The following is an 11,590-nucleotide window of genomic DNA, read 5'->3' as shown; positions in this document are numbered from 1 at the left end:
CCTTGGAGCTGTTCCCTGGGAGTGTCCTGCTGGCTGTGCAGGGTAGGAGAGGCAGAAGAGGGGGTGCTGTCAGGGTGTCCCCAACCCTGTACCCCAGCTCCACAGAGTGAGCAGGGTGGGGCCTTGGAGCCCGGGCGGGGTGAGACTACAAAGCAGCCCAGGTAGAGTATGTGAAATATAACAAAAGGATTTTATTTGATTTTTTTTAGCTGGGGAGAGTTTCTAGGAGGAAAATCCTCCTGGTCCAGTTTTAGATGTGTCAGAGCTGGCAACAAATGTCAACAAATGTTTGGGGGACGGAGAAGAACTGAGGTGAGATGGGTTGCTGCTGTAATAGTCCCATCGCATTTCCTAACATGAAAACACACACACAGGGGAAGGGAGAACACAGCTTCTGCCCCTGCTGGTAACTTTCACTCGCAGCCTCACTGCCCAGCATGGGATCCTCTTAGTCACTCCGAGGCCTGGCAAACTTGCCCCAGCATCAGACTGTTTAGATCATAGCTTTTAGCTGCCTTTTTTTGGTCACAGGCTTAAAGCAAAATATGTAGTCTTGGCCGGGAAAGCGGGACAATCCTTAGACAGAAGGAAAAAAGGGCAGGGTCAGGAAAGAGAAGAAATAAGAAGGGAAAGGACAATAGTAGGGGAAGAGACACAAAGCCCCTCACGCCAGGCCTTGTTGGGGTTCAGCTGGAAGTGATGAGGTCATCTGGGTCCTTCTCTGTCTGCTCAGGACACCCTTCCGCCTACCACAAAGACCTTCCAACTCTCAGGTGACCAAGTGGGGTGGCAGCCACAAGGGAGCAGCTCACTTTTTTCATTTCTCTCCTCTCCCAATGGGTCCAGGACTGTGAGAGCCTCCAGCTGTTGGTTCCTACAGTCTCCTTTAAAAAAAAAAAAAAAAGCCCCCAAAGGAGCACTGGGTGGCACAGCCCATCCTTTTAGCACTTTGTTCACCAAGAGGGTTAATGTCCGACACCAATTTCCGCACCTTGCGTACTGGTATTAGCTCTCAGGCCTGGGTTCAGTCTTGAGCTATATTAGTTGGCCTTTTGGCTTGTGCTCTGCCTTTTGCCTTCCTCCCTGTGACATTTATTGCAGCAGGTGACTGTGATAATTTAGCAACTTTCACTCACGTTTCACAGCGGAGCTTACACTGGGGTAAATGTGCAGGGCCCATTATTACAACAGCTTCTACCGCCACTGAAGGCCACGGGGGCTGACAGTTTCCTGAGTCTTTAAAGTGCTACCAGACTATGTGCTGGTTTTAAGTTTCCTTTAGCATTTCCAGGGTTGGCCAGGCAGCTAAAAGCGGACGGGGCCGCGGACCCAAGAACCCCAAGTCCCAGTGCCCTGCCCCCCTGCCCTGAGCCTTTGTCTGTGGACATCTGGACAAGCTCGCCCGGGTTCTGCCTGCGTCTAGCCCTAGCGGCCACCTGATGCTCGGCTCGGGAGGGAGCTGCCGGCCACGGGAGGGGGTGGGGGCTCGGGTCTTGGCTGCTGACACCGGCCCCCTGCCCGAGAAGCGGCGCGGCTCCGAGGGAGGGTCCGGGCGGTGCTGCCGCGGCGCGGGGAGGGGAGAGGCGTGTCCGGGGGCGGCTCCCTGGGCGGGGGCGTCTGGCGGGCGGCCCATGTGCCCGGCACCGCCGGGGGCGGCGCCCGGGGTGGCTGGGTGCCCGGTGCCCCCCTCGGGCCTGGGAGGCGGCGCAGCTGTCCCAGGAATGCGCTGAAGATGGCGGCCGGCAGGCGAGCCCCGAAGAGCGGGCTGCTGGAGCTGCGAGCCCCGGGCGAGCACTGGCTGCGGGTGCTGCTCACGCTGGCCGAGGACTTCCTGAGCCTGAGCCCCGCCAAGGGCGCGGGGGCCGAGGAGCCGCCGCCGCCCGGCCCGGCGCAGCTGAACGGCGGGGAGCCGTGCGCCCAGGTGCCCGAGGCGCTCGCCAACGTGCGGCGCACGGTGCGGATCGTCAAGCAGGACGTGGGGGGGCTCGGGATCAGCATCAAAGGTGAGGGGCGCGCGGCGCCGCGCTCAGCCTGGCTCCGGGCTCTGCCCGCGGCCCCGAGCCGCCCGGGGAGCTGGCTGGTGCCTGCCCAACTTCGGCGCCTTCCCAGGGCGGGGCGCGGCGGCAGGTTCTGCCCCGTGGCGCCGGGGCCCCGGCGGTAGCTCGGGCGCATCAGCCGGGCGGGCGGCGGCAGCTCCCGGCCCAAGTGCACAGCCCGGGCCCTGCTCCGCGGGGCTTCCCACGCGCGAGCAGCGCCCCGCAGCCGGGTGCCGGCGGTGGGCAGGTGCGCCAGGCGTGGCCGGCTGGAGACGCGGTTCCCTCGACTGGGCTGGCGCGGGGCGGGGCGGGTGTGAGCATTCCTGCAAGGTGAGTGTGAACCGGAAAGTGCCCTGAGTGGGCAGTACCTCGGGGGGAGGGGCGGGCCAAGAATTTGGTGAGTGGCCGGGGGCTGCGCTTTTCATCAAGGGCGCCCTTGGGCGCGGGAGGGGGCTGGGTTCAGGCCTGGGGCCGGGCTGCAGTGGGGGTTGTGACTTGGGGCAGGGTGTTGGGGTCCATGAGGGGGTACCAGGTGCAGGCTCTGGCTGGTAGGTGCTTACGTTGGTGGCTTTCAGCTGGTGGCCTGTGGGACTGTCAGGCAGGCTCCTTGCCTGCTATGCCCCCCCCCCCCCCACACACACCGTGGCTGGCTGCTGTGGCCAGTGTGTGTGTGTGTGTCTGCATGGTGGCCCCTTGGAGGGGGTGCAGGGTCTCCACGTGCTGCACGTCCCCACAAGCACTGCCCTTGCCATGCGGAGTCACTGGCTTCAAGAATGGGAGGTTTTGAGCTGGAGGTGGGGTAGGCAGCCAGGGAGCCTGCCCCAGGGTCCCGCTGGGTCGCAGCTGGCTGCAACCAAATGTTTGGGGCTGGATTTTGCCCACCCTGGAGAAAGCGAGTGCATGGAACGTGTCTAAGCAGGGTTGGGTTGGATTGAACAGAAAGGTTAAATTGGCGGGGGTGGGAGTGGGGGAGGGGGAAGAATTATTCTGTACTAAGCTATTCCCTGGAATGTAAAGGAGCTGAGCAATGTTCTCCCCCTACATCCCACGTAGTTCAGGTCAAGTCACATTCGCTGTCTTTTCATTGTTAATTTTGCTGTGGTTGTGTGTTTCCCCACTGGGATGCTTCTGTTGCTGAGGTCGAAGGATGTTTTCACATTCTTTTGTTGGCATTGCAGCCTGGAACAGAATTCTGTGTCAAAATGCCGTCACCCATCCAAATGTCCATACGTAAAACCCCATGATTCATTGCACTGAATGAGTCTTGCAGGTGCACCATTTCAGAATATGGGGGGCGGGGGGCAACCTGTATGTGCCAGGATGGGTGGGGCAGAGAGAGTGAGAGCAGGAGAGGCAGGCAGACTGAGGACAGCAGCTTCAGCAGTACAAGCTAAGCACCAAATGGGGGGGGAACCAATTACTTCTGCCCTCCCCCCAACCCCACGTAATCTCTATCTCAGGGCTGCTAGGGCACGAGGAAACTGCTTTTTCTGGCAGACAACTTAGCAGGTAGCAGGAGCACTGTATCCAATTCCTATATAAAAGAAAGAAAATAAATATTAGCCCCACTCAGCTCTACCACTAACGTATTCTGATAACTTGTGGAAAGTTGCTTAAGGGACACTGGTTGGCTGGAAATGTGAATGTCTGTTCTTACTTTACTAACTTTGGGGAGAAAGACCGACCCCGTCAGGACTCCTGGGCTCTCTCAGCTTGGGAAGGGGAGTGGGGTCTAGTGGGTTACAGCAGGAGGCAGATATTTAGGGGCTGAAATGTAAGAACATCAGACTGGCCAGACTGGGTCAGACCAAAGGTCCTTCTAGCCCTGTATCCTGTCTGCCGACAGTGGCCAGCACCAGGTGCTTCAGGAGGAATAAACAGATTAGGCTTCATCATGATCCATCCCCTGTTGCCCCTTCCCAGCTTCTGACAAACAGAGTCCAGGGACACCATCTCTGCCCATCCTGGCTAATAACCAGGGCTCGACAAACTGGCGAGAGCTCCTCACCAGGCCTGCACCGTGCATGCACGAAGCGCCGGTGAATGGGGCGCACGGAGCGACCGGCTGCAACCTACTCACCTGGGCAAGTAGAAACAGCGGCTTGTGGAGACCTGCTAATCACCATTGATGGACCCGCCCTCCTCGATCTTAGTGTGTTCTTATTGCAACCCTGTTACAGTTTGGACTTTCCCATCATCTGGCAAAGAGGTTCCACAAGGGCTTTGTAGACCTTTCAAAGTTTTGGCCCAAGCGAGGGGGCTTGGGGGCGTCATTTGAGCTCCCCGCCTCGGGTGCCAAAATGTTGTGGGCCGGCCCTGCCCACCCTTTAGTCATTTCTTTTCCAAGCTGAAGAGCCCCCGTCTTGTTGATTTCTCCTCCGATGGAAGCTGTTCCTTACCCCTGATCATTTCTGTTGCCCTTTCTCTACCTTTTCCATGTCCAATAGATCTTTTTGTAGCTGGGGTGACCAGATCTGCATGCAGTGTTCAAGATGTGGGCATACCGGGCTTTATATAGACACAATATGGGATTTTGTCCTCTTATCTATTCCTTTCCTAATGCGTCCCGACGTTCAGTTAGCTTTTTAGTTTGCAAACTGCCACTGCACGTGGAGCAGATGTTTGCTGGGAAATATCCACAAGGATTCCAAGATCTTTCTTGAGTGGTAACAGCTATCTTAGATCCCACCATGTTTCTATCTGAAACTGGGATTACATTTGCCCATGTGCATTACTTTGCACTTATCAGCACTGAATCCCATCTGCCCTGGTGTTGCCCAAACACCCAGCTTTGTGAGATGCCTTGGTAGCTCTCTGCAGTCAGCTTTGGAGAAGTCACAGTTTACCCCTTTTTCAAGAACATTTATGCGAAGTTTAAGAGAAGTGATCTAAATGCAGATCCCTGCAGGACACCCCCCCCCCCCCCGCACCCCATCTTTTAAGTGGAATACCTGGCAAGGTTTTCTTGATGGTCTCTAAGGATCCTTCAGTGACCTGAATGACCAGCCTTTTATTCTTAATTACCCTGTCCCTCCCCGTTTATAACAAACTCCCTGCCCCAAAGGCAAAGCTGCAAGCAGCCCAAACTGTTGCATTTAAGAACTGCCTCTGGAGTCAGGGTGTGGGCTTTAAGCCGATCTCAAGCATGAAATCTAGGGGCCAAGCCCCCCCCCAGTGGTGCCCCTGTCCTCATGATCTGTGCAAGTTCAGCAGCCTCATTGGTGCAACCTTGCGGCTTCGTGCAATGCACGGTGGCTGGAAGGAGCGCTGAGGAGTAGACGGGTTAGCAGAGAACGCAGGGGCTGGGAAGGGATAATTGTCTTGAAGCTGTAGGTCACAGTTGTTTATTTGACAGTTGATGCTTCACAAGCCACACCTGGCAGACAGGCGGCTTTGACCTTGAAAATCTAAGACAGAAATAACTCACCTTGTGTGGAATTGGAGCGAACTCGCAAGTGCTGGCAGGAGACATTGGAAAACTGATCTATTGTCATGCTGGCTTCTGCCCATAAATACGGACTGGGCATGGGTCACGACAGGGCCCATCCGAGTGCTGAATAAAGCAGAACAAAGCTAGAAACTGACTCAGATTCACCATTCCCCTATTTCCTTTTTTAGAGACGTCTTTGAGAGGCCTGTGCCTAGTTAACTAATAAAACAAGGCACACGGATTAGCTAAGCTAAACTTTATTTTTCTAGCAACATCCAATTTAGCAAACAGCCTGGGAATTGACTTGTTCAGTCGCCCTCCCACTAACCGTCACAGAGAGTTCTGAAGAAGGAAGCATTGCAAAGTAGATCCACCTTGTTCTTCAGCCATAGCCACATCTCCAGCCCCAGCCTTTCCGCCCAATTAGCAGTTTTCCGTATGATGGTTCATTCTTGCAGTAGGCCCGGAACTGTCTTTTTGCCACGCTTACAGTTTTCTGCTTTACCCAGGGCACACACTTCTTCAGCATATTCCCAGGTAGCGTCTCCTTTACACCCAGAAGCCAGGGCAGTTTTTCTGTGGCAAAAGTGTAGGGGAATATAGGAAGCTGCGTGTGCTGAAAAATGTCTTGCCTTTTTCTTTCCAGTCCGCTCCACTGTTCCTTTCTGTGCTGCCTCCGTCCTTCCCTAGATAGCGTGTCTCTGTCTTTAGACAGTGTCTTAACTAACTCTGCCATCTTGGCCCAGGGCCACCCCCACAGAAGTGCAGAGCAAAACCAACCCTGCCCCGCCTGGCGCTGTCTTCGCACGTCAGTCTGCTGAGAAACAGAAATCGAAAGCCCAGCACTGTCAAGAGGCAAGAGCTGGCTGTTTGGCTGGGCTGAGCAGAGCCGGCCGCACGTGGAAGCGCAGCCGGGCTGTGATAAGATTGAATTGTACCTGTTGTTTTTAAACGAGAAATTGAGGATTTTATTAATGATTAAAAAACCAACAGCCCTGATTTAAATGAAAAAAATCCATTTTTAATTTGTTTTTAAACCTTTGAATTGTATCCACCCTGCTTTCCCCACTGGTGCACTTCAGACTCTGTTGCTTATGTCCCAGTTTGACCAGGCCACGTGTGTATTTGTTAAACTTCTCATTTCAGTATCATCCACAGGCCTGGTGACGGGAATCCCTAGGGGAGGCAGCTGTGTAGGAGACAGATCAGGGCTTCCATTCGCTTGCGTTTCACTTGATTGATGGCTAGTTAGAAGAGCCTCTAGAACAGTGGTCCCCAACCTTTTGGGTGCCCGGGGGTGGGACCATGCTTGGGCCGGCCCTGGTCACTCAGCGGGGGTACATAAATGCCCCGACGGGCGCCATGGCGCCTGCGGGCACCGCGCTGGGGACCACTGCTCTAGAACCTCTCAGCCAGGCCTGGGTCGGGGGGATAAGTGACAAGCACCACAGCTGCTTCGTCCAGGTGGCAGGAGCCGCTCCGTCCCATTGCTCCTGCGCCGACAAAGAGCCCTCCCTAGCGATCAGAAAGGGAGCAACTGGCTGAAACCAAAGTCAAGGCATCTCGTAGCTCCAAGAGCGGCCAGTATCCAGACGCGTCTCCTCCTTGAGCTACATGGCGCAATTTATATTCTGAGCTTCGAGCCAGAAAAGGGCAGTTGCTTGGGTCTCTGGGCGTCTGTGGGATCAGATGCTCACTGCTCTGAGCCATGCTCCTGTGCACGTCGATAACATTCATGGGAGCGATTTTCTCCCCCAAATGGCACCAGCGGTTGCGAATGTGATGCCTTACTGGGAAACAGGAGTGAAATCTTGATCTCTCGGCACTCACGTTGGTCTAAGGCGGATGCTCTCTAGGTGCACGTCAAGCCTCTCTCGCCCGGGACTCCCTGGCCCAGCAGCATCTGAGCTCTGGCAGGAGCACGGCTGTTGCTAGACCAGAGAGACGTGGGCAAGTGCCAGAGGCAGGAGCTGTGCGGGGGCCAGGAACCCAGCCAGGCTGGCTGCAGGGAGGCCAGCGGCTGGGATCCCTGCTGCGGGAGTCTGGCTGAGCCGGTGGCAGAGCAGCCGGAATGTCAGCAGACTTCGGCAGGGTAGCGGTCGGCCGGTGGAGCCAGTACGCCTGGCAGGGTCAGGGACCCTGGTGGCTGAGCAGCAGTCTAGCATGGGGAAGGGAGGGGGAGGTGGGCAGGAGTCCGGTGGGGGACCGTGGGCTGACAAGGCAGTGGTTTGCCGTGGCGAAGCTGAAAGCCCCAGCAGCGGGACCGTGGGCTGCCGTGGCAGAACTCGTGGGGAGCTCGCTGGGATGCCAGATCAGGAGCAGAGCAGGGCTGGGAGGCCCATGGCAGGAGGGCAGAAATGACCTTCACTGGTCTGGCAAATCCCTCCTGCAGGACCACGTGGGTCGCGAGGGGGCCAGGCCAGGCAGGCCCAGCCAGCAGGACCTTCCGCCTTTGCATAGAAATCGCAGCTGATCCCTTTCGCTTTCCTTTCAAGGTGGCCGAGAAAATAAAATGCCCATCCTGATCTCCAAGATCTTTAAGGGGCTGGCTGCTGATCAGACAGAGGCGCTGTACGTGGGAGACGCCATTCTCTCCGTCAACGGGGCCGACCTTTCGGAGGCGACGCACGATGAGGCCGTGCAGGCGCTCAAAAAGACGGGCAAGGAGGTGGTCTTGGAGGGTGAGTACCAGAGCAGGGCCGTGTGGGGCGTGGTGGGTGTTGGCCGCGAGCCGCGTGTGCTGAGACGCATCTACCCCCCTTCCGCCTCCTGGCGGTGCTGCTGGGTGGGACGTGGCCGTTTCTGCAGGGGGCAACGGGGCAGTGGCGGATATAGGGCAGGGCGAGCGGGGCGGCTGCCCTGGGCCCCGCGCTTCAATAGGCCCCGCGCACGCTACTTCTGGTCGGCTGCTGCCGAGGCGCATGCGCAAAATTGTGCCTCCCTGGGCCCCGCGGCGCAGCCCTGGGCCCCGCAAAATTATCATCCGCCCCTGGCATGGGGCATGTCGTTTCAGTGCTGCGAGGGTCCCTGGAGGGCTCTCCCCGCTTTGCACCCAGATGCCCTGCATTCGGGATCTTTCTGGCCCCCCAGGGCGTGTGGGGCTCGGCTGGGCCGTGCATGAATCGGGTAACAAGGGCAGAGGGGCCAGCGGGCCATGGAAAAGAAAGTCTGCACTTGGAAATGCTCAGTGCTGAGGACAGGCCACGTCCCTCCCTCCCCACCCCGATCCCACTGGGGTTCTGCTTAGCCTCACCAGAACCGTGGCCTGGGCCGAGGCTTCCTGCTGGGGATGCCTTTGGGGCCGGTGTGACGTGCCAGATGGGCTGTAACATGGAGGCAGTCGCGGTGCCTGCTCCTGCGCCGGCAGTTCGCCGGGAGCCTGATGGCCGGATGCGCAGACCCATTTGCAGACCTCTCTGAATTAAAAACAAAGCGTGCCCCAGCCGGTCCAGCCGCCCTGAGAGCGGGAATGGCACCGGGCTCTCCCTGAGGAGAGGGGGACAAACAGCTTGTTCCGGCCTTTCCGCAGCGACTGACGAACACCCGGAGCGCGCCAGCGGGGTCGCGGGAGGGGGTGGCTGCGGGGCAGGGCTCTGGGTTCAGCCCAGACTCCCTGACTCCCCCCAGACCTTGGTGTATGTCCAGGCCCACCGCCGGGGCCTGGAGCTCCCAGTGGCCGGAGCCCCAGACCCTTTCAGTTGTTGCTGGAGCACCGCAGGGTGGGCTGCTGGCCGCACGAAGGGCTGGCTGGAGGCGGGGGTGCACTGGAGGCACAGGGGATGGCCACCTCAAGACCCCGCCCCCTCTGCCTGAGACCCCGCCCCCTCTGCCTGAGACCCCGCCCCCTCTGCCTGAGACCCCGCCCCCTCTGCCTGAGACCCCACCCCTTCCGGTGCCAGGTCTGTCAGCCCCCTTGTGCGTCTCTTTCCGTTCTGGGGTCCCGGTGCTGATGCGACTGGCGAGGTGCAGTGCAGGCTTCCCGGGGGCTTTGCTGCTGTCTCCACCACTGCTCTCGCTTGTCTGACCGCGCCGGGTCTCGTCCCATCAGCCTCTGCTCGCCGGGTACGTGGCGCTTTCTGAGGGAGCTGAACGGGGGGAGCGGCGATGCTGCATTTGCGCTTCGCGTGCTTCGTGGCGGTGCGCCAGTCCCTCGGCCGGGGAGCCCTGGGAGCGAGGCTCAGGCTGTGCGCGCTGTTTCGGGGGTGCGGGGGTGTCGGATCCCAGGCCCGTGGTACAGGCGGGCCATCGATGCCTTTGGGCTGAGTTTGGATCTGAGCCTGAGCCGGGGACCAAACCAAGAGGCTCAAGGGAGAGAAGAGCTGTTTGTGTTGCATGTGTAGCGACCCTGGAACGACCAGCGTTGTCTGATGGAATACAACTATAGAAACCGGGTGAATTGGCAGCAGGTGCAGGGCGTAGCCCGGGGCAGGGACCCTTTCTGAGTCGAGGGCCGCTGACCCACAGAGGTATCGTCGGGGGCCGCACACAAATGAGAAGCAAAAAACCAAAAGCCCCTCGCTGACGTGGCCCCTACCGGAGGAGGAGAAATCCGGCCCCGGGCCTTAGGTTCCCACCCCTGCCGAGCCCTAACGCTCCCTGCTCTGTCTTTGGCCGAAGTCCACGAGCCGGCAGCCGTGTCCCTTGTTCGCTGCTGAGCGTGAAGAGCAGGGTTTGTGGGGCTCGCGCCTTGCCGGGAAGGGGCCTGTTGGGAGTATTTTGGTGAGTACTTATGGCTGCTGGCGTCTGGGCTGCCACTGGTGTTCGGGCTGCGCCAGCCCCGGGGCCCTGTGGGCCGAAGGCAGGAATGCTGGTGTGGAAACTTGGTGCCGGGAATCCTGACGACACCTCTTGGGGGTGATTTCCAGCCCAGAGCGTGGATTCAATTCAGGACTTGGCTGAGCCAGTGGCACGACGTTCCCGCGGTTTGAACCCAGGTGTTCGGAGATGGCGATCCAGTGAGCTGGGAGATCGGCTCAGCCCCGGGCCAGTCGCTGCTTTAAAGAGCGGTTTGCAGCGACCGTGTTTGAAATCCCAGCGGAAGCTCAGCCTTGCTGGAGCACAGGGTGTTCCAGCCTCATCCCGCCGCGGCCCTGCCAATTCCCTCCCTGCAGGACAGGCAGCTCCCCTGCGGGACGCTGCGCCCCCCTTTGGCTCCCGCACGCTGCCAGAGCAGCAGAAAGGGGCCAGAGCGGGGTCTGGAGTCTGGCCAGCAGTGAGACACCGGGAATGATTTGTTCTGTGTCACCCGGAGCCTTTAGGCCTCGGGTGTAAATATGCCAAGTTCTAAACCCTCAAGCGCCAAGTTCAATCCTGGCCGTTGGAGTCGGCTGTTAGTTCTGCAGCAGCTTCCTCCAGGACACCCAGCCAGGGCAGGGCCGCAGCCGGTGTGCAGGTGACCCCCCGAGCGTGAGCCGGCGAGGTCTGGTGTCTGGGGAAGAGAACCAGCCCTAGACGAACCCCATCGCCCAGCTCCCGGCGAGATGTTTTTGGAGAAGCAGGTTGTTACCTGGAGCGCCCGGTCCGAGGGATCCCGGAGCTGGACTGAGCTGGAGCGGCGCGGTGTCGTGCGCTGGAAGGTGCCGCCGGGGCAGGCGCAAGCTGGCAGCGTTTTCGTAACTTCTGCGAGACCTTCCCTCTCGCCTGGCAATGTGACTGGCTGGAGTGGCCAGTGTGAGAGGGTGGAACTTCATCCCCTCCGCTTGTGCCTCTCCAGAACAGTCAGACAGCGACTGGCCTTGGAGGCCACCTCTCCCTGACCCCGCCCTGAACACGGCGTCTGATACCCCGGCACCCTTCTAGCCCTCCCAGCGGAGCTGCGGGTTTTATTATTCTTCGTACGGGTGTCCAGCCCTTTTCTGCACCTCACTCACTAACCCCTCTGCCTGGGCAGTGGCTTGTGGCCGAGCGTTCCTCTGACTGACAGCGGTGTGAGAGAACACTCCCTGTTCCATTGTGTGGGGCTGCCCTTGTCCTTGTGCGCTCAGGAACCCCCCATTCTCCTTCTCTAGGCCGGCCGTTTTCTCTTTCACTTCGGTTTTTCTCCTCCCTTAAGGAAGGGCTCCAACTATTTAAATCCGACTTCCCCTGCGTTTCCAAGACGCACCCCTGTGCCTTTGCTGTACCC

General features: G+C 58.9%; 1 protein-coding gene across 3 annotated transcripts in view; it reads left to right on the top strand.

Moving 5' to 3' along the window:
• The first annotated feature begins 1,604 nt into the window (after positions 1-1,604).
• Positions 1,605-11,590, top strand: part of SNTA1 (syntrophin alpha 1) — a 48,021-nt gene continuing 38,035 nt past the window's right edge. Inside the window, exons 1-2 of one of the 3 annotated variants that reach the window (XM_075901502.1) lie at positions 1,605-2,003; positions 7,962-8,147. In XM_075901502.1, coding sequence (XP_075757617.1) covers positions 1,733-2,003; positions 7,962-8,147 — 457 coding nt within the window. In that variant the 5' untranslated portion in view covers positions 1,605-1,732. Of the gene's footprint in view, positions 2,004-2,228; positions 2,367-7,961; positions 8,148-11,590 lie in introns of those variants that run through there. The other 2 variants (XM_075901500.1, XM_075901501.1) reach the window with 2 other exon arrangements.

The sequence above is a fragment of the Pelodiscus sinensis genome, chromosome 18 (assembly GCF_049634645.1).
Source record: "Pelodiscus sinensis isolate JC-2024 chromosome 18, ASM4963464v1, whole genome shotgun sequence".
NCBI lineage: Eukaryota > Metazoa > Chordata > Testudines > Trionychidae > Pelodiscus > Pelodiscus sinensis.
Note: the sequence above shows the minus strand (reverse complement) of the source record. Positions and strands in the feature narration are given on the sequence as shown.